The following is a 21319-nucleotide window of genomic DNA, read 5'->3' on the forward strand; positions in this document are numbered from 1 at the left end:
CATGAGACCCATCTCAGGCGAAACGCACTCACACGTTCTAACAGTTCTGACATTGTCTCCAACTCTGGAATTACGGGCAATTTCGGTCTGTCACCTATCCTGAAATTACGGTAATTTGGATTCATTTGTAACCCTCAAGTTAGGGTAACGTGGGTTGATTTCCAGTCCTGAGATTATGGTAATTTGGCCTGTTTGTTTCCTGGGGCGTCTGCTCACAGCCAGACTAACTCTCTGCTCAGTGACGATGCCTGGAGAAGGAAGTGGAATTTAGAAAAGTTTGCGACAGGGACAGGAAAGGCTGAGGGTCTGGGCGCGGGGGTCCTTGTTCCCCGTTGACCATGCCGCTGTGTTACCTTTGGCCCGACAGGGAATGTCCATCACTTTCTCCATCTCTGCTGTGATGTGTCTGTCTGGCTCCTTGACAAACTGTGGAGGTTCTGCAGGAGGAGGGACCAGAGGAGGGGCTCAGAGCCATGCTCCTTTTGATACAGCCCCTGCTCCGGTCACCCAGCCATACTGCCCGTAGGATACAGCCACTGCTTGGGATGCCCAGCCATGCCCCTAGCCCTGGGCGGGGAGCCCCAGCAGCCCTGCCCCAGCTCACCCAGCACAGACAAGTAGGCTCCACGGACGACAGAGGGGATGCTGCTGCTGCGCAGGGCGGCCTCGCACTCGTAGTAGCCGGCGTCACTGCCCGTGGGGCCCGGGATGGTAAGCCGACGGTTGTAGTCGCTGATGCCCCCCGACAGCGGCACCCCATCTTTCTTCCAGATGATGTGCAGCTTGATCAGGGGCCTGGAGGGGGTGAGGGAGGCAGGTTCTCAGCCACAGGGGCTTCCAGAAACCTGAGGGCCAGGGCAGGGGTGCGCGGGAGTGCCAGCCCGGGGCCCCAGCTCCTGCTACTTCCTAGAGGTACAAGCCCTTCAGCGCTCTGGACCTCGGTTTCCTTGTCTGTGAAATGGGGGCACCTGTGCCCCCTGGGGTTGCGGTCATGGGGACACTGTAATACAGGTGGATTAGCTCAGCCCGGCACCCACCGGGGACACGGGGCTCCCGAGTGCAGGAGCAGCACCCTGCACCCCAAGCCGCGCGTCTTGCCCCTCTGCCCCCCTTGTGCTGCGCCCCGTCCAAACAGAAGCCGGCAGGCAGGAGCGGCCAGAACGCCGGACAACATGACAAAGAGGAATGAGAGAGAATCGCCCAAGGTTTGGAGGGAGAAAGGCAGGCAGACGGACATACCCACCTCCTGAGTTAGACAGAGGGCGAATCGGGCACCCTCCTCACCGACCCTGTCCCCCCCCAAAGCCCCCGGAGATTGGGTGTGGCCTGCTCTCCCGTTCAGCGCCTGGCGGATCCTGGAGGGGTCCGTGCCAACCCCACGGGGTGCGCAGCGGGGTCCCGCAGAAAAGGGCCCTGTGATGGAGTGGGTCTGGGCAACGCTGGCTCCAGTGACGTTAGGCAGGCTCTTATAGGCGTTCTCTGTGTCCTTAGCGAGTACCTCTGCATCCTGCAGCCTTTCCCGCACTTTCCCGCACTCCCTGGGTCCCCGGGAGCCTATGCTTAGGAACGCGGCTCTCCGGGAATCTTCAACTGGATGTGACCTCGGGGTCGCTGGTCTGACTCGCCACCCGTCACCTCGGAGCATCTTTCTGGAGCACTTAAGAGGTGTCAGGTCAGGCTGGGTCCAGCACTCTACCCACATGCTCCCCCGGGGAGGTGGGTGCTCAAATCCTTCCCATTTTACAGTTGAGGAGACTGAGGCCCCGAGCATGGCCCTGGGCCCCGAGGGGGTGGCCTGTGGTATGGCAACCCTGCTGTTGGCCAGCTGGGTGGTCTCAGGCAGGTCGCTTGCCCTCTCTGGCCTGCGGGGTAGCGACAGCTCTGTCGGGCGGTTGTTGGAGGAAAGGAAATCGCGTGGGAAGGCACAGCACTGCGGCCACACGTGATGAGGCGCAGTCATTATTTAACTGTTTCCTGTGCGAGAGGAGTGAGGGCCGTGCACGGCTAGAGGGGGGCTGCGATTGTGCCCAACACCAGGTCTGCCAAATCCATCATGCGAGCCGTCTCTTAGCCCAGCATGCCTGTCACACGTGCCTGCGTGGCAGGGAGGTCACCTGTCCCTTCCAGGTCGCTCTCAGGGCCACAGGCGGGGCCTCAGTATTCGGGGCTGAGATACGCTGCCCCATGACTTCCATTCGGGCCTCGGTCTCTCCTTCTGGGCCACGGACAACGAGCCCGCCCGGCTCATACCCAACAACCCTCTGGAAGTAGCCAGCACGTCCACACGTCACCCCTCCTCCAGGACAAAGGCCCCATCTCCTTTCATGGGGTCCTCATGCGACACTTCCGGGCCTTCCTGAACTGGTCCCCTTGGAGCCCACAGGTCAGGTGCTCCGGCTGCAGTTAAGGGCGAAGGGGAGTAGGGGGAGTTCGCTACCCACCTGGCGTTGGCCACGCACTCCATGGTCACCTCCGAGGTCCCGGCCACCACGCTGGTGTTCTTGGGAGGAATGATGATGGTTGGGGCGATGGGGTCTGCAGGTCCCCCGACATCTGGAGAGAGGTCAGGTGTTAGCCGGAAACACGGGTCGGAAATCCTATCTCTGCCCGGCCCCCATTAGAGGCTCATGCCAAGGAAGACTTTTGTCCTTATGTAGCAGAGTGGGTGACCACGGGGCAGTGCCACGGCCGAACCTGCAGACATGCCCCCAGGGACCCTCTTACCCCTCCTCCTCCTCTCTTCAGGGTCCAGGGAGCGCCCGCTGGAGACCGCCAAGACCTTCCCCCTTCTCCCCTTGTCCTGTTTTTGCCTTCAAAATCCTTCCCTCCACCCACATTTATCTTGTTGGCTTACATCGCCACTTGTCACGTCTTCTACCTGAACGCAAACTCCCTGTACTGGGCTGGTTAGTAATCCCCCCACATTCAAGTCCGCGGCAGCTGTGAACGTGACCTTATTGGGAACCAGAGTCTTTGCAGACGTAATCAAGTTAAGACGAGGTCCTTCTGTGTCAGGGTGGGCCTTACGCCCAATAGGGCTTGTCCTTAGAAGAGGAGTGAAATTTAGACACAGACACACAGAAGAGAAGGCCAGGTGACCTCGAGGCAGAGCCTGCAGCGAGGTGTCTCCGAGGCGAGGAGTGCAGAGGACTACCACCAGAAGCTGAGAGGCAGGAAAGGATCCTCCCCTCCAGCCTTCAGGGAGGGCACAGGCCTGCCGACACTTCTGGCCTCTAAAACCTGTGAGGGGACATTTCTGGTGTTATAACCGCCCCCTCCCCAGTTACAGTACTTTGTTACAGCATCCCGAGGAAGCGAATACATTCCGTGAGGTGGGAATCTCATGGATCGTTGCTGTGGACCGAATTCTGTCCCCTCCAGATCGTACGTTGAAGCCCTAACCCCCATGCGACTGTATTTGGAGATGGGGTCTCCAGTAGACGGGGTTCCAGGAGGCCATAAGGGTGGGGCCTTAATGCAACAGGGCTGGCGCCCTGATCGGGAGTGAAAGAGACGTCAGAGCTCTGTCTTGGCCACGTGAGGACACGGGGAGAAGGCGGCTGTGTGCAAGGCCGGAAGAGAGGCCTCAGCAAAACCCAGCCGTGCTGGTACCTTGATCTTGGACTTCCCAAACTGCCTGTGCTGAAGCCGCAGGTCTGGTAACGGGTTACAGCAGCCCGAGCTAACACAGTCTTGCTCATGCTTACTTTCTAGGACAAGGGCGATGTCTGACGCGTAGTAGGGGCCTCACGTGTATTTGACAGGGGAAGGCATGAACGGGTCCAGGGCTATCCGTGTACAACTTCGGGGACGATGATTGAAATGAAAGAGAACGTGTCACGAGTGAGCTCTACAAACACCAAACGAAACGATACCTCAAACTCGTCTAACAGCTTTGCCTTTTCTATTTTTTGAGTTCTTTAGGAAGTGGCCAGGCTCTTATCTCTGTGGGCCAGCACTGGCCCAATGCTGACAGAAACTCAAGTACTCTCTGTGCACCTGTGCCAGGGCTCCTGAAAGTTCAAACACGGAGGGCTTTCTCTCTCACGAAAAATCCATCCAGTTGGCTCCTTTCCAGGAGACTCTGGAGGTAGCAGACTATAATGACACCCCCAGCCCTGGGGTGGGGGGGGACAGTGACAGGATGGGGAGAACAGGTCACGGCCCCGCTGTCGCTCTGGGCCACCCTGGTTGGCCCTCGGCCACCCTGATCAGCCCTGGGCAGCTTTTCCTGCCTGGACTCCAGGCTTTGCTGGGAAAGGGAATAAAATGTAAAAAAAAAGTAAAATGAAGGGGGAAGAAAGGAAGCATATAAAGCAAAATAATTGCAACAATATAAAAGCCTCATGTAGGTGCCATAAAGAGCGATCGGATTGAAAGCTGCTGATATAGCTGAATCCATAAAAGTGTGCTCTAAGTTGTTTATTACATGCTGGGGCGCACAGGTACCACGGTCCAGATTAATGGGGCAAGAGGAGGAGACAGTTAGAGCCCAAGAGGGGTGCCCCACCGCGGAGCCAGGTAAACAGAGCCCTCGGAGTTTAAAAATATGAGGGCCACCCCAGGGCCTCAGGGCCAACTCGTCAGCTTTGGGAGGGGTGGAGGGGAGACTGACACCTATCCGGGGACCCTGGAGGTCACACCGAGGTCCTGGGGGGTCAGGAATACTTGGTCTGAAACCTTGTTCTGCCCCAGGCATCCTGGTGTGGGGAGGGTCCTCAGCCAGATCTTGATTTTCTCAGTGACACAATGGGGATAAAAATGACTGTGTCTCAGGGTTATGTGAGTTCGGCCCCTCACTCAACAGCTCTTTTCTGGGTGAGGGCTCAGTCCACGCCGGACTGTGCCAGGCACCAGGGACTCCCCACTGAGCGAGACAGGCAGGGGTCTGTCCTCATGCAGGGCATGGTCTGGAAGGATCTCAGGTCGATGCTTAGACATTTATCGGATTAAAGTGCATGGGATGGATGCTGGGAAGAAGCGCCTCGGTGGGGGTGGCGAGGCTGGTCTGGGGCGAGCGCAGAGTACTTGGCACATAGTAGGTCCTTAATAAATGATAGGCCGTCCTTCTTGGGATTTACCTGCCTGTCCTCAGGGAGAGATTCCTGGTCTCCCGTCTTCCACCCCAACCAAACCACGTGATGGACCCAGAGGCTCCCAGGAGGTGAAAGTCACAGCGACTGAGGGCAAGAGGCCACGTGCCGTGCCAGGCACCATCCCAGGCACCGTCCTGGCACTCTGCTAACCGACGCTCATCACAACGGCCACCGGAGGTGGGTCATTATCGTCATCCCGCAATTTACAGATGAGAAAGCAGAGACAAACGGAGGAGGCCAAAGCAGTGAGGCAGTTTACTTCCCGATGGCAGTTGCTAACAAGGGACAAAACCAGGAACGGGGACCGGGTCTCCGAGGCTGTAAACCCAGGCCATTAGCCACTCCCCAAATCATCTCTCTGGCTCAGTCCTCACTCGGGCACAGAAGGAAACAACTCTCCCTCTTGGCTGCCATCAGCTCTGCCAGAAGTTGAACATACCTCTGAGCACCACCAGGTCCTGGCTGCCACCGGCATCCCCTCTCCCCCAAGCCCCCTGCATGCCCTCCCCTTCCCCTGTCACCGGTGACCCCCTGGTTGCAAATCCCCTTTTCTCCACTGATTGTCTTCGACTGCTCTGGACATTTGGCTCTGGTGACCTCTTCTCTGGCACCTGCCTCCCACGCGGTGCTCACATGGCTCTCTCCCTGTCTCTGGATCCTGAAATGGACAAGCCAATGCCCTCTGCCCCTCCCCACTCCCCCCTGTTTCCTGGCTCCCCTCCGACCTCACCAGCCTCCTGTTTGGAGACGGAGGCTCTTGGGGTGATGTGAAAGCAGAGGACAGCTTGGGGTGGACCGGGGATGTCAAGATGGCCCTGCGTGGCATGGACTTGCCCCAGGCAGGACACATCCTACTGACAGGTGCTCATGGCTGGGGGGCCTGTACTGTCAGCTCCTGGCTAAGCAGGTCTTCAGATGACCAGCTAGGGTGAGGAGGACGGCTGGCTGTGGCTGGGGACGGAATGCAGGACATCTGCCTCATTGGACCCATACTCTGGACAGTGGGGTGAACGGAGCCCAAAGGTCAAGCCAGGAAAATCACATGCAAACCAGAGCAAGGAGGAGGGGTGTCTTCCCTGTGAGTGCCTGATGCGGATTGAACCCGGGGTTGGGGCTGGGTCCTGCTGCCCCTGGCTGATTTGTTTTTTTCTTCTAAATTTTATTTACTTTTGAGAGAGAGGGAGAGACAGAGTGCAAGCAGGGGAGGGGCAGAGAGAGAGAGGGAGACACAGAATCCGCAGCAGGTTCCAGGCTCCAAGCTGTCAGCACAGAGCCCGACGTGGGGCTGAAACTCACAAACCGCGAAATCATGACCTGAGCTGAAGGTGGACATTTGACCCACTGAGCCACCCAGGGGCCTGGCTGATTTTGATAATAGTCACAGTGAGGGACATCACTGTGATGCCTTCTCCCCGAGGCGCCTCAGTTAATCCTCCAATTACATGTTGCCGCAGGCATCACGTTACAGGTGAGGAAAACGGAAGTTCGAGGACCACATGACTCACCTGGGCCACGGGTCAAGTGCGTGGGGGTGGGGGGCGGCAGGGAGGTAAGCCGCTCCCTTCTCCCGGGCAGGTATCCAACATGGGGGCTAAGAACCACAGGTGGCTGCGAGCTCTTGAAAAGTGACTGGCGCCCCTTTGATTTGATGGGATTTAATTTTATCTAATTTACATTTAATTAAAAACGGATCCCCAAATCAGTTATTAGAACACTTTTAAGTACGTGTAGAACAACATGGGTATCCGACACCACCTTTGCAGCTGTAAATTTGATGAAGTCTAAACACAGATCACGTATTTCGGATGAAAACTGAGCAACCAAATTGAGATGTGCTCAAAGTGTAAAATACGCAGAGGTTCTGAAGGCTCAGTATGAAGACGAAGAAACCCAGTGCAGAGTGCCTCGTTAATATTTTCCGTATTGATTGTGTGTTAAAATGGTAATATTTTGGATATGTTGGGTCACATAAAATACATTAATGATACATTAATAAAATTAACTTCCCCTATTTCTTTTTTGTTTTTTTAATGGTTATACATTTATTTTGAGACAGAGAGAGAGCAAACAGGGGAGGGGCAGAGAGAGAGAGAGAGAGAGAGAGAGAGAGAGAGGATCCCCAAGCAGGCTCCATGCTGTCAGTGCAGAGCCCGACGTGGGGCTCCACCCCACGAACCATGAGATCGTGACCTGAGCTAAAATCAGGAGTCGGACACTTCACCGACTGAGCCACCCAGGTGCCCCCAGGTTTGCATTTTTCAAGAGCTGTGACAGTCTGTGTGAGGTCACCGGGGTTACTCCTGGGCAGGGGTCAACTCCCAACTCCCGGGCCACTGGCTTTGCTCTTAACTTTTCCATTTCTGAAGAGCATGAGTGCCCCCCCACCCCCACCCCACCGCTCCCTGCGCGCCCCAGGGCCGCTAAGAAGCAGCACTGCCCTGGGCTGAGGAAGGATGGAAGGATGAGGAGGGGGGAACAGAGGGAGAGGCGAGGCTCCATGAGATAAGTGAGGGCAGACAGAGCTGGTGGTGGGCAAAGTGGCAATTGCTCCTAGTAAATTGGCTGGCAGGCAGGCAGGCTGGGGGATTTGTGTCAGTGACATGAACAGGGTTTTGAAGCTCAATCACTCGTGGGAGGAGAAATTAGCTGAAAACCAGCTGATTCTGCTCTTAATCCAGTACAAATCGCCACGTGAGAGCAGGAGGCGAGTGGCGATGGGGTGGGGGAAACAGACACCCGGGGGAGGCTTGGGCAGATAACGGGGTCCGGAAGGGTCTTACTCTCTTCCCTTGGGCCAGATGGAGGGTTGCGGGGGGCAGAGCTGAGATAGAGAAGAGAGGGAACGATGTTCACAGTGGGCCCCAGGATAGCTGGCTTAAGTCGGGTGAGGAGGTTGGGTTCTGGGGAGGAGCACCGAGTGGGGGGCTCTAACCTTTGGTGTCAGGGTAACCTGAGTCACTCAGGAAGACGGCCCGGCCTTGACACAGACCGTGAACACTGCCTCTTCCACAATGACTGAATTCTATTGGACTCCAGGTATTCTGACCACTAGAGAATATATGGGGAAAACATCTCCCTCTGATGATTAAATTCCTTTCTCTATAGAAACAACAGAGCCAGGTCATGGCTGGGCCCCAATGCTACAGGGACCAGACTGAGACCTTGACCCAGGTCAACGTCAGAGGTTACATCTGTGACCCTGAGAGGTCAGTATCTGGAATGGGACTCTCCTCCCTGCGTTCAGGTCTCTTTCTAGGCAGACTGGAACTTGGGAAGGAGAGAATTCTGTGGATACAGGAAGGGATTCTGCTGGTGCTCAGAAAGCCCAGGGAGGCACATGGTATGGCCGAGGAACGTTCTGGGCTGTATAGACACTGGCAGACAGAGGCCGGGATCAGGGGAAGGACACGGGAAGGCTCCATATGCAGACCAGCACCCTCATTTTTGCTGCTGGTGGCTGCGTCCCCATGCGACCGCGGGTGATAAATGAGACTTGCTTTTGGAGCAGGAGTGGTGCAGCTGTGGAGAGACGTGAACATCTGGCTCCCGCAGCTTGCGTGGTTGCTGGGCGGCTGCGACAAGCTCTGGCCCCGCGTACTCTGTGCTTCCGGGCCTGGACTGGCTGCCTGAGCCACCCCACCCTCCTTCCCTATTCCAGGGGTGGAGCACAGAGGGAAGGGGCCTGGCTGGCTTTCGAGAATTAGGCCAGGGAGGGCTCCCCAGCATTTCCAGCAGGGATCAGACACCTGCCTTCAGTCTCAGCTGGACAAATACCTCTTGGCAAAGGAGATCTAAGGAGCCAACCCTTTTCATCTGCTACCATCTATTCTCTGCCACTGGGGAGAGCTTTTCTATTCCAGGGTGCTGGGTGCTTTCTGGCAGAGAGGCATTTTTAGGCAGGAGCCTGGGCAGAGAGCCTATGTTCCGAGAGAAGACGGCCCGCTCTGAGTAGAAGCAGCACTCTGTGTGCACCCGCTGAGTAGAGGCTGTTAGTCTATTTCTCTAGAAACGAGTGCCCGGTCCCGGGCACGCTCTCCCTGTCAGCACCTGAATCCCAGAGGTGGCTATAACCCACACGTGCACACTCTCTCCGGCAGTCCACGCCCTCCCTGGGCCTCCGGCCCTGCTGACAGCCAGCTAAGTGTCCCCTCCCCCGATGCAGGATTTCCGTCTTGCCATGGGAACGGGATCCAGAACTCAGCCGCCTCCTTGCTCCCTCAGCTGGGTCTCCTCCTCCTATTCCTCAGAGGCCCCTCCCCGGCCCTCCTCCAGCCTCTCCGCTCCGCCACCATTCCATCTTCCCAACGACCCTCCGGAGCCCCGTTCCCAAGATTTAATGACGCGCTCCTCCATCCGTCCCAGGCCCGGCCGCTTACTTACTCTCCACGGCAAGAGTGATGGGCTGGCTGGTCTTGTTATCCCCGTTCTTGTCATTAACAGCCTGCACGTAGTAGCGGCCTGCGTCGGGAGCCACCGTGGACAGGATGACGAGGGTGTTCTCCAGGGTGATGGCTCTGAGCAGAGGAAAAAGATTTGTCTGACAGGGGCCCAGGGGCTCCGAGCATCGGAGGATGGGAGCGAGGACAAGAAGCTCGTGGCTCCCGGAGCCCCTGCTCCAGCCCAACTCCCGGGACCACTTCCCGCCTAAACTTTAGCACATTTCGTTCGTAGAGAATCTGAATGTACTGCCAGCGTGGGGCGGGGGGACGGGGTCAGACTCAAGTCCAGCACATGCACGGAGGTCCGAGACGGTCCACATGACGCTTCCCGGCCCCCCCTCCCACACCTGGCCCAGGATGTCTGAGCCCCCCATGTGTTCTGTCCTTTCCCATGTCATAGCTTTGATGCTGTGTGTGTGTGTGTGTGTGTGTCCCTCTCTGCACCAAAGAAATCCATTCACTGGAATGAATGAATGGATGAATGAATGGCGATGATAATGAATTTAGAAATGAGCAGGATCATTCCAGAATCAATGCCTTCACCTAGTCCTACATTTGTTCAGATGGATTCCAAAGCCACAGGTTTGTCTATAACACAGATGATGGGGGTTCACCTCTCCCTCCAGCTCCCTCCCAGGGTATCAGTTTCTACCTCCCTGAAGCTGGTCACCAAGGATGAGATTGGCTGGGCTGGCTGAGAAGGGAAAGGGAGGCCAGCCGGGCAGTGGGGTGCAGGCTTTCTCTGCGGGGCTCCCATCATTCAGCCCCTCAGCCCCTGGTCTGCAGGCAGGGAAAGGGGTCCGTCCAGGCAGGAAGCTGGGGGCCCCATCCGACGTGGGTGAGACAGCACGGGGAGCATTGCCCACGCCCGCTCTGCCCGCCTCCCCCTCTCACCCATTCTCTTGATGACAAACAAAACCATTAGTTTGTCAAGTCTATCTTGGATTTTAATGTGATGTGCCCGAGACAGCTGTTAAACATCCTTAATGTTAGTTTAACAAGGACAGACCCAGTTGAATTCTTTTCAAATTTTCCCATTAGGTGAATGTTACAGAGTTTTAAAACAGGCTCTCAAATAAACATCCCCGCTAATGCCTCTCCAGCCGGGCTGTGCTGGTTTCCTCTCTCTTGGTTTTGGGGGTTCATGGCCTGAGTCACGTCGTCAGCAGAGCTCTGGGGAAACAGTAGAGAAAAGTCGTCCTGCCCCATTTTTCTTTTCCCCTGGAGGAAAACAACCCTCTAGCTAATGAGCTCATGGGAGGTACAACAAAGCCAGTGGGTCCTTGTCCTTTGGTGTAGTCTGCGGGGCGGGCAGGGGTGCGGGAGGAAGACTGGGCCGTGTCAAGGGCAGGGGCAGCTCCAGAATGAGTTTGGTCCCAGTCTCTAAGGAGCACACAACCTCCTCCCTGCTGGGCTTCAGTCTCCACATCTGTGAAGGGGGTGGGGAAAGAAATGTTTGTGAAGCTCCCTCCCAGCCCTGAGGTTGAGCGATTCTGATTCCTGTCACTGCTTTGGTTCTGTCCCCATCTGGCCCGAGGCTGTCACCCTCCGTCTCGGGCAGACCTCACCTGCCACAAGGTCCAACGTCAGGGCTAATCTGGTGAGCAGTGGTGCCCCTGGACCACATCACTGAAGCCCCCCACCCTCTCCATCACCACGGCACCGGAGACTCAGGTGGAACAGAGCCCCTGGTGGGTTGGGAGCGCCGGGTGCCCCTGGGTCCCACTCCCCAGTGCATCTACTGCCTCGAACCCCCCCTTGCCTCCGTAGAGGGTCTCCACCTCCCATGTGCTCTCTCCTGGGCGATGAAGACCCACCCCACCCACTTATCTCTCCTTTTGCTCTCTTTTGTCTATATTATGATGGATCCTCAGTGGTTCTTACCCAGGGGCACAACAGGGACTTATTGGACCCCAAGTGTGGGTTGTGCCGTCGCTGAGATGCGCTGGCCTGGCATCTGAGAACTGAGATGGCAGTTCGTTTACCTGTTTCAGGCGCCCCTGCCATTGAGGGGAAGGCGGTGGGACAGCGGGGCTGGGCTGGCGGGTATACGGTGGAAGGTGTGTGCACTACCTCCAGGCTCGGACCCTGAGAACCCCCCGCCCCCGTGAGAGTCCTAGGTTCTCCCCTCTGTCAGAGCAGGGCAGCTCTGAAGCCCAGTGTTGAGGACGGCAGAGGCCCCAAATGACGATGGAGAAGCGACCCTCCCATCTCTTGCCTGTGCCAGGACTTTAGATGAGTGTGAAATCCACTTCCCTGGTGCTAAGTCCCTGGGATTTGGCGGGGGGGGGGGGGGGTTGTCTGTAAGTGCAGCTGGCATCGCCTTGACCAGCACTTGAGGCAAGGAAAGCACTCTGCGCTGGGGCCCCCCCAGGCCAGGGGCGGCGCTCTGAATGTGGACCGGAACGTGGCGGGCAGACGGGCTGGGAAGCACTGATGACTTCGGCCTGCCCTCCCTCCACCCTCAGCAGGTGGCTGAGGTCTGTGGACCTCAAGCCTTCTGCGGGATGACCACCCCCTTGATAGATGGTTCTGGAATGGCCCTGTACCTCACTTCCAGAGTCCACAGAGCTGTCTCTGGTACTCAAAAGGACTTCTGGCCTGCTGCATCCCAGATACGCCCACTCCCGAAGAAGCTGGAGGTCAGGGTTCAACTCTCGGGCAGGGGCTGGGCTGCATTCTTCAGCCACACTCCTCTGGTTCCAATTTACTAGGTCTTTCCCTCTTCCCTGATTGGCCCAGCTCCCAACCCCACCTCCCATCCACTACCCCTATTAAGCCAGCCCTTTTTTCCCTCAGGTCCACGGGGGCCCAATTGATAATTTCATTAAGAATAAAAGAAATCATCCCAGAATCTGACCAAAGCCCCCAGCATGTGTCTTTGTTGGGAATCTTGTCTCCTTTTCAGCAACGGGCACCAGGGCACAGGCGAAGTGTGGCTAATCGCCGTCTCTGTCCCCGCAGGGAGAGCAGCCTTCTGGAGATAGCACCCGCCTCCAGCACCCCTGCACGCCCCTCTGGCTGATCGCGCCCATCAGATGCGTATCTCTGGCAAACAGACGCCAGAGAATTTGCTTCCAGGGACCTTTCCTCTCAGCTATGAATATTAATCTGCTGTAATTGCGGAGATAAAATCTCCAGTGTTCTCTCCTGTGTTTGGCTGGAGTGCTGGTGGGGGTGGGAAGGTGGTGGGTGTGACCACGAGGGCGGGCACGTGTGTGTAAGCCAGGATCATTCTGTCCTGGTGCCAGAGGCTACTGGGAACGAAAAGGGGGTGAGGACAGAGGGCAGGAGTGAGAAAAGGGGGTGGCAAGGTGTTAGGCAAGGGGTGATGGGAGTGAGACTTTCATCCGCCACGGCAAACACGATAGAGGGGTGCCTACGAGCCCTCCCCGCAGCCACGGCACACGCCATCGAACCGTCACGGCACTGCCCTTGCCATAGAGTCTGGATGGGGCCCCAGTATCCTTCTCAACACCGTCTTCCAGGCAGCCTCTGCCAACGGACTGGCCTGCAGGATGCCATCACTGATACACCTGGAGCTGTGTGAGAACCTCAGAGAAGGGAGGACTCATTCACCCATCTCTGCACCCGTGTGGCAAAGCATCCCCTTGCTGAGACGCAGCCCAGCATCTGTGTCAATGGTAACCCCCGATCTGCTGGCCTCACTGGCCCTTAGGCCTGAGGAAGCATGAGCCCCCTCGCAGCATGAGTCAGGCCGTCCCTGTGTTAACCCCGGGGTCAACTCCAAAGTTTCACCTGCCCCGTATCCACACCCTTTGGCGTGTGCCTTCATGGGTCTCCCCACTCAAGACGCAGAGTTAATCCCCCCTCTTCTTGAGGTTGACTTTTACCACGTGACCCTCTTCTACCATCAGGATGTTAGCAGAGGCTTGGTAAGTAGGTCTCCGCTCCCGCTTCCTCCCTGGTCCTCTGTCATTGCCAGAAGAAGCCGGGGCTAGCCGACTGGGGGATGGTACATACGGAGCAGAGTGGCCTGGTTATTTTAATTCATCAAGAGCCAGGCGACCCCAGGCAAGTGAGAGAGTCCAGCCAAGGTCCCCATCGGCAGATTCACATGACAAGTGAACGCTTACTGTTTTGGGTCCCTGGGACCTTTTGTTACGCAGCAGTATTATATCTGTAGCTAATGGATCTAACCTAGGAGAGTGGTTCTCAATTGTGGCTGCATGGCAGAGTCACTGGGGAGTTTTAAGAGACCCCCAGTGGCCAGAGTGTGCCCCCATTTCAGCGAAATGAGAATGTGTAGGGGGGTAGGATCTAAAGATCAAACATACTTTTAAAAAGTTTTTTTAAATTAAAAAAAAATTTGATGTTTATTTATTTTTGAGAGAGAGAGAGGGAGAGTGAGCACGAGTGGGGGAGGGGCAGAGAGAGAGGGAGACACAGAGTCGGAAGCAGGCTCCAGGCGCTGAGCTGTCAGCACAGGGCCTGACTCGCGGCTTGAACTCAGGAGCTGTGAGATCATGACCTGAGCCGAAGTCAGACGCTTCACTGACTCAGCCACCCAGGCTCCTCACGATCCAACGTATTTTAAATCGTCCAAGCCCATTTCAACAGGTATAGCCACGTTGAGAACCACCCTACCAGGACCGATTCTCTACAAGCGCAATCACTATCCTTCCTCTCTCCTGGTCTCCGTCCCTGCTGTCACCTAATTTCCACATAAGACAGAATTAAGGACCTTGATTCTGGGGTCGGCAAGCCGGGAACCAGCTGTGTGAGATGTGGCCGGGTCGTTACACTTTTGGGGGGACTTTACTGTCCGTAAAACGGGGACAAAGCCAGCCACCTCATACGGCTGTTGTGATGGTCGTTCATGCGGCGGATGTCTTTTGAGCGCGCACTCTGGGGATCAGACGGGGACGGAGATAGGGTGTCTCCCGCTTGGAGGTGCGCCCCGATGCTAGAGGACAGGGCCACGCGGGCAGTGTGGTTATGAGCCCAGGTGCGAGGACACAGCAGGCACCCGATAAATGACAGCCGCTGTTACTGCCAGGATGTTCCCATGTTATTCTCGTTACGCTTCGCTCCCTTGGCTTTATGTTCCCCAAAGGCAAGGACCGTCCGTCTGGGCTCCCGAGACCAGGAGGGGCTCCACCCATCATTGACCTGTGGCCCGAGGAGACCGGGACAAAGGTGGTCTTTCTTTGCTGGGTGTAGGGGACAGCTGGAGTCCAAAAGGGGAAAGAAAGCCTGGGCTGGCTCCAGACCCTGAGGAGGGATCGGGAGGGCCGGGAGTGTCCCCGGAGGAAATGCTTTGGCCCTCGCCCTCTGTGGAGGTGCTGGCTCCACGGCTCTGCCCACAGGCCCACAACCCACGCCTCGGGCCACACAGAGGGGTCCTTGTTCGTGCTGAAAGGGCCATGTGTGTCCCTCCCTGCCGGGCCTCCCCTCCTCCCTGCAGCTAAAACACACACAGCCGCACCCACACCCCACATGGGAAACACCCCGGAGGCCACCCTGCCAGGGACGTGCCCGCGCCCTCCCACGGATGGGGAGGGTGCCTGTCGGGGGTTTAAGGGCTTTGGGAGGCAGGAGGGATCTCCAGCTGAGAGGGAGGCCAACCCCTGGGAAGGCGACTGCGCCGTCGTGCCCCCAAGGCTCCACACGAGTGCTCCCAGAGAGCCCCTCCTCATAAGCCGCCCTTCTCTCGTCATCATCCGGGAGGTCCCCAAGCCCTTCTCCCAGGGTGAGCCCCCTGCATCCCCCTCCCCGGAGCAGGGCCTCACATGCGGCTGCTGGGCGGGATCTTGCGGCCGTCCCGGAACCAGGTCACCTGTGGCCGCGGGAAGCTGGCGATGCGTGGGGCGCGGATGACGGCGGCTTCTCCGTGGGAGACACTCTGGTACTTCTCGCCTTCCTCAAAGCTCCCCATGTCTGTGGGACGAAAGAGCACGTGTGAGGGTCCGCTTGTCTGGCTCCCAGGCCGGGAGTGGTGGCAGCAGGTGTCGGCGGGGAAGGAGCCCCCTCCCCCCCACCCCTGCCCCGTGCTCAGACCACCCCCATGACCCCGTCACCCCACCCTCTAACCCCATCATTATGACACGCCCTGCTTTGTGCTTTGGGGGTTTATATCCACATATCCACGAATCGACCGATGCATCGAGCCACCACGAGAGGTTGGTCATTATTTCACAGATCTTGCAGAGGAGGAAACCGCCCAAAACAGGCTCAGAGAGGTTCCTTAACTTGTCTGAGGGCACGCGGCTAGGAAGGGGCAGAGCCAGGATTTGAACTCAGACCTCAGAGACTGGAGTCAGGCAGAGCTGCCCCGGGGTTCCAGGGTGGGGTGAAGGGCGCATCCTGGGGCTGGTTGCCTACGCTCTTGGGGGAGGGAAGGTTGGGGATGCTGGAGAGGGTGGGGTCTTGGATGCTCATAATCGAGTATGGAGATGATTTCCCTCCTCTGCCTCGGGTGGGAAGTGTACGAAGCCGCATGGATGTGCGAATGGAAACACCATATTGCTCTTTTAAAAACATGCCTACCCCGCTGGCAGATACGGAGGGGAACACTTATCCCAGCTCCGATATGTCAGCCAGGAGGGGAAGGGAACATGCAGGCAGGAGACTTCTGGTCGCCCACCTGCCTGCTGAAGTCGGGGTGGGGTTTGATTCTAGCAGCCGAGGGTTACAGTGGGGTACGGGAAGCGGTGTTTGTGCGGAAAGTCATGACATTTGAACATTGACGGACATCCTCGCTACTCAAAGTGTGGCCTGTGGGCCAGCAGCATGGGCACCACCCGCGTGGTGTTAGAAATGCAGGGTCTCGGGTCCCACCCCAGACCCACTGAATCAGAGCCTGAATCGTAACCAGACTCCCGGTGAAGTGTGTCCATATTCAAGTGTGAGAAGCATCACTGTCCTCATCTTGGCCACGTGCCAGTTAGAATCACCTAGAGTTTAGAAAAAAAAAAGTGCTGATGCCAGTTCAAGAACTTGCTCGGTGTGAGCTGGCCATCGGAACTCCCATGTGCAATCAGGCTCAGGTCACCGAAAACTTACCCTGCATGTCCCCACTGCCCGCTGCCCCCTCCCTGACCAAGGGGGCCACATCCCATGCCACCTGGTCTCGTGCGGCTTTGACTGTTATTTCTCAAGCCCTCGAATACCCCTGCCTCTTCTCCCTCTCCTTCAACTGGGAGTCTGGCAGCCTGGCTAAACCTCAGAAAGCCCTGAGGGGCTTCGAATGTTCCCCGAGGTCAGAACCTTTGGGGGTGGTGGGACGTGGATATTTCTAAATATTTTGTTAGATGTTTTATTTTATATTTGAGAGAGAGAGAGAGAGAACGAGCAGGAGAGGGACAGAGAGATGGAAACAGAATTTGAAGCAGGCTCCAGGCTCCGAGATGTCAGCACAGAGCCCGATGCGGGGCTCGAACCCATGAGCAGTGAGATCATGACCTGAGCTGAAGTCAGATGCTCAACCAACTGAGCCACCCAGGCGCCCCTGGATGTGGATATTTCTAAAGCTGTTCCCGTAGCTCCAACGGGAGCCAAGGTTGAGAACTACCAGTCTGGGCTCAAGCCAGCCGCTCTTACACTTTGGTGGGTCTCAGCACCCCCTGGGAACTCGGGCAGCCCACCGATCTCTTCCCCTCCTCCGCTCCTCCCCGGGGCACGGAGAGGCCCTGCTTCAATGCACCTGTATCTCCGAGTTCTTGGTTCGCTCTCCTGAGGACACCGCTGTACCTCGAAGTTTGAGAACCACAGGCCTGTGCTCTCCTTTCCCAAAGTCCTGGGTTCGGTTCTCTTCTCGGCCACACTGCCCCCTTGGAGGCCTCGCCGAAGCTCATGGCTTTGCCCACAGCCTCACTGCAAAGACTCTCACATCTGCTCTGGCTCTTCCCCGAGCCCCAGCACCCAACACTCGATTTCCCACCGAAAATGTTGGCACATCTTACCTTCCTGTTATCTCAGTTCTGTGAATAGCATCCCACCTGCACCTGCCCAGACCACCTGGGTTTTCAGATCCCTGGAGGCTTTCATGGTGCTTCATTCACTTCCCTGTCCCCACAGAGTCCTACGACTCTTCCTCAGGAATGTCCATCCAAGTGTTTTCCCCAATTCCCGCAGGCCCACCACCAAGCCCACCCCGTTACTCCAGCTGTGCTGAGCCCCCCACCCCACGTGCTCCCCGGAGGCTCCCCACACCCAACCATCTCCCACACTCTTCCTGTTTGCTTTTTCTGGCCATATCACTGACTTGCTCAGAACCTTCGGCATCTCCTCATGACCCCCCAGGAAAGTCTAAATTCCCTCGCTCGGTTTCGAGGTCCCTCCTAATCTGACCCCAACCAACCTTTCCGTGGTAACCACGTCACTGCCGTCCTGCCACACTGGATTATTTACACCCTGCTTCTCATCTCAGGCCTGTCCTTGTGCGGGGCCCCTGCCTAGAAAGCCACCAGAACAAGCCGTGATTCACCAAGGCGCCATGATTCAACAGCATCTCAGAGAGATCCAGCCAATTAAGTATCTCGGCAAATAGAAGGTGCTGTCGGCATCCTTGTTCTAAATTTGGCAGGCGGTAAATGCACCGGTAATGGCTTTGGAGTCACTGAGATTTGAGTTCAAATTCTACTTCTGTTATTTATTAGGCATGACTTTGGGCAAAATTTTGACCTCGCTGAGCTTTAATTTCCTCTTTTGAAAAATGGAGCTGTGAAGAGTACCTTCCTCATAGGTTATAGTCAGGATTACATGAGATACCACGTGTATGTGTCAGGATGGATCTTCCTTCTTATTTTTTAAAGTGTATTTATTTTGAGAGCGAGCGAGCGAGCATGTGTGTGTCATCAGGGGAGGGGAAGAAAGAGAGGGAGAGAATCCCAAGCAGGCTCTGTGCTGTCAGCACGGAGCCCAATGTGGGGCTTGATCTCATGAACCGTGAGATCATGACCTGAGCCAAAATCAAGAGTCAAAAGCTTAAGTGACTGAGTCACCCAGGCAACCCTTGGGTGTATCCTTCCAAAGATGGCGGCATCAATATTTATCTCCCATTCAACATACTCTTCTCACGAATGTGCTGGAAATAATGATGTACGACATCCAAGGCCAGGTCATCAAAAGGATGCAGCTTCCATCTAGATCTCCCTCTCTGTCCGGACACTCCTACTTGGGATCCAGCCGCCATGTTGTAAGAAAGCTCAATCTGGCCCACTTGGACATGAGAAGGGCCCATGGATGGAGGAAATGAAGCCCCCAGATGATAGTCAGCACCAACAGTGGCCAGACAAGGTCCCAGCCTTTAAATAAGTCTCCCAGCGGAGACCTCACTCATACAGAGCAGAGACAAGCCACCCCCACCATGTCCGTCTGGATCCAAGGCTCACGCACTCGGTGAGTATACTAGACGATTGCCGGACACCGTTATGATTGAGGGCAATTCGTTACACAGCCATAGCAACTGGGAGAGTATATTAAAGTGCTAAAAATTATACCTCATATTTACAGTATTAAAATATTAGAATCGTCCATATTTTTCACAGTTTGGTTTAAATATCTACCTCTTCAACAAAGATTACCCTAAGCCACCCAACACAACTGAAGAGCAAAGACCGCTGAATGCTGGCCCTGTGTCAGTGTCCTTCCTAAGTGGACTTCACCTTCGCGTCATCCTCATGCTGCCACGGTCAGCTCGACTCTAATAAATACACATTTTAAGTTGTTTATTAATTTCCATTACTTGGCTCTGTCTATAAAAAAATTGCATCAATAAATCACATCGATTTCCGTTCTCACCATAATTTTATCTATTTAAAAAACTTTGCACGGAACTCCGAAGATATATTTGAACAATTTCAAGCAATTTCATGGTAATAGTGTTTCTTTCTCCTCTCTTCAGTTTTATTAGCTCCATTTCGTCAGTGAGGAAATTAAAGCTCATGGAGACAGAGTGGCTTATCCCACGTCAAGCAGTCAGGGCAGGGCCGGGCCAGCATTCAAACCTGGCCCCCCTTCTGCATTTCCTCTCTGCTTCTTCCATGACTCGTCCCCTCCATTAACATGCTTCGTGCACATTCTTTCTCTCTCCCTGCTATACCGTGGGCTTCACGAGGCAGCGGTGTTCATAAGCAAGTCCCTACGAGGTACCTGTGCTCTGCACACTGTATGTTCTCTCTAAACTCACCTAATGCCATCATGCAATGGCTCCGGCTGAGCCCCTACTGTGGGATGGATGAATGGATGGAGGGAGGGAGGAAGAGGCGGACGGATGGAGGGAGGAGGGGACGGATGGAGAAAGGGAGGAACGGTCGGATGGACGGAAGGAGGGCGGGAGGGTGGATGGCCGGACACGCGCATTCAGGCGTGCGTGAATGCACTGCGAGAGGGATGGAAGGAAGGGCACAGCTGGTTTGGGTCCAAATTCTGCAGCTGATGCTCTTCTCCACGTTTCCATCCCACAAGCTCCCTGCCTCCCGTGGCTCTCAGGCCCCCAGCACCCTCCCACTCTCTCCACTCCACAGGCTTCCAGCTCTGCTCACCGGCCCCAGGGCACAGCCTACGCATACGAAACAGCAGCAGCAAAGGGCCAAGGGGGCATCCACTCAGCCGCCCCGTGCCACAGAAAGGCTAGAAGGAAGGAGGCCCCGTGCTGGCAGAGCCTGGGGACCCAGGAACCCCTGGGAAAGAGCATGCACATCAAGGCAGAAACAGATAAGGGTTTTGGGCACTTCCCCTCCGAGGTACACGCTCGTTAACACCCCATGTTACGTCCGTGGCGCTGATTCACCTTTCCCAACAAATTCCCCTGCGAGCAAAGAAGTGTAAGCCTGGGGCACAGCTGGAGGTGGCCTAAAAACTCCTGATGTCTTTGTTACCGCTTAAAAGGTCTTGTGAAGTATGCACTCCACTCCAGAATAAAGTCATTGCTTTTTCTTATTTCTAAAACACTTTTTTTAAAATCACGAAATATGTCACACGTACAGAAGAGCGATTATGATTATATGGATGCTTTATTTTTATTTTTTTTTTAATTTTTAATGTTTATTTTTGAGAGAGAGACAGCGCGTGAGCAGGAGAGCGCAGACAGACAGAGAGAGAGAGAGAGAGAGAGAGAGAGACACACACACACAGAATCCGAAGCAGGCTCCAGGTTCTGAGCTGTCCGCACAGAGCCCGATGCAGGGCTCGAACTCACAGACCGCGAGATCATGACCTGAGCCAAAGTTGGATGCTCAACCGACTCAGCCACCCAGGCGCCCCAATTATATGGATACTTTAAAGAAGAACAGAACAAACACTCACATACCCCCCAACCCAGCTTAGGGAACAGAACACTAACAAACCTCGCCACACCCCCACGGTGTCCCCCCCCAGTCACGCCCCCTCCCTCTCCAGAGGTAACTGCACCCCAAGTGTTGTGTTAACCCTGCATTGCCTTCCCCCCAAGCATCACCAGACGGAGATGATTCCCTGAACAACGTTTGGTTAGGGTAGTTTGGTTTCAGTCCCTTTATACCTGGGATTATTTTTATAGGTCGTCTACTGTGATGTGTGTGTGTGCGTGGGTGTGTGTGTGTGTGTGTGCGTGCATTTTTTTTTTTTTTTTTTTTTTGGAGCTCTGTCTATGCGCTAGTACTCAGCTGAGTCATTGCCACGGCCGCATGGACGTCCATGTGTGGAGGGAGCACAGTGCAGCTGCTGGCTGACTCTATTTTCAGCGCTTTGCTGCCCGGCTACAAACAGCGTTACATGGATCTTCTGGCACGCGGGGCTCAGAGCATCTCTAGAGCATGTGCCTCGAAGTGGGACCGCTGG

General features: G+C 55.9%; 1 protein-coding gene across 3 annotated transcripts in view; it reads right to left on the reverse strand.

The window, feature by feature from the left end:
- Window positions 1-21319, reverse strand: part of SDK2 (sidekick cell adhesion molecule 2) — a 264330-nt gene that overhangs the window by 83318 nt on the left and 159693 nt on the right. For all 3 annotated transcript variants that reach the window (XM_042914557.1, XM_042914556.1, XM_042914558.1), the window contains 5 exons: window positions 15289-15436; window positions 9477-9610; window positions 2442-2553; window positions 605-795; window positions 354-437 (listed from right to left, as the gene is read on the reverse strand). In XM_042914557.1, the coding sequence (XP_042770491.1) occupies window positions 354-437; window positions 605-795; window positions 2442-2553; window positions 9477-9610; window positions 15289-15436 (669 nt within the window). The remainder of the gene's footprint in view (window positions 1-353; window positions 438-604; window positions 796-2441; window positions 2554-9476; window positions 9611-15288; window positions 15437-21319) is intronic.

Source organism: Panthera leo, chromosome E1 (assembly GCF_018350215.1).
Source record: "Panthera leo isolate Ple1 chromosome E1, P.leo_Ple1_pat1.1, whole genome shotgun sequence".
NCBI lineage: Eukaryota > Metazoa > Chordata > Mammalia > Carnivora > Felidae > Panthera > Panthera leo.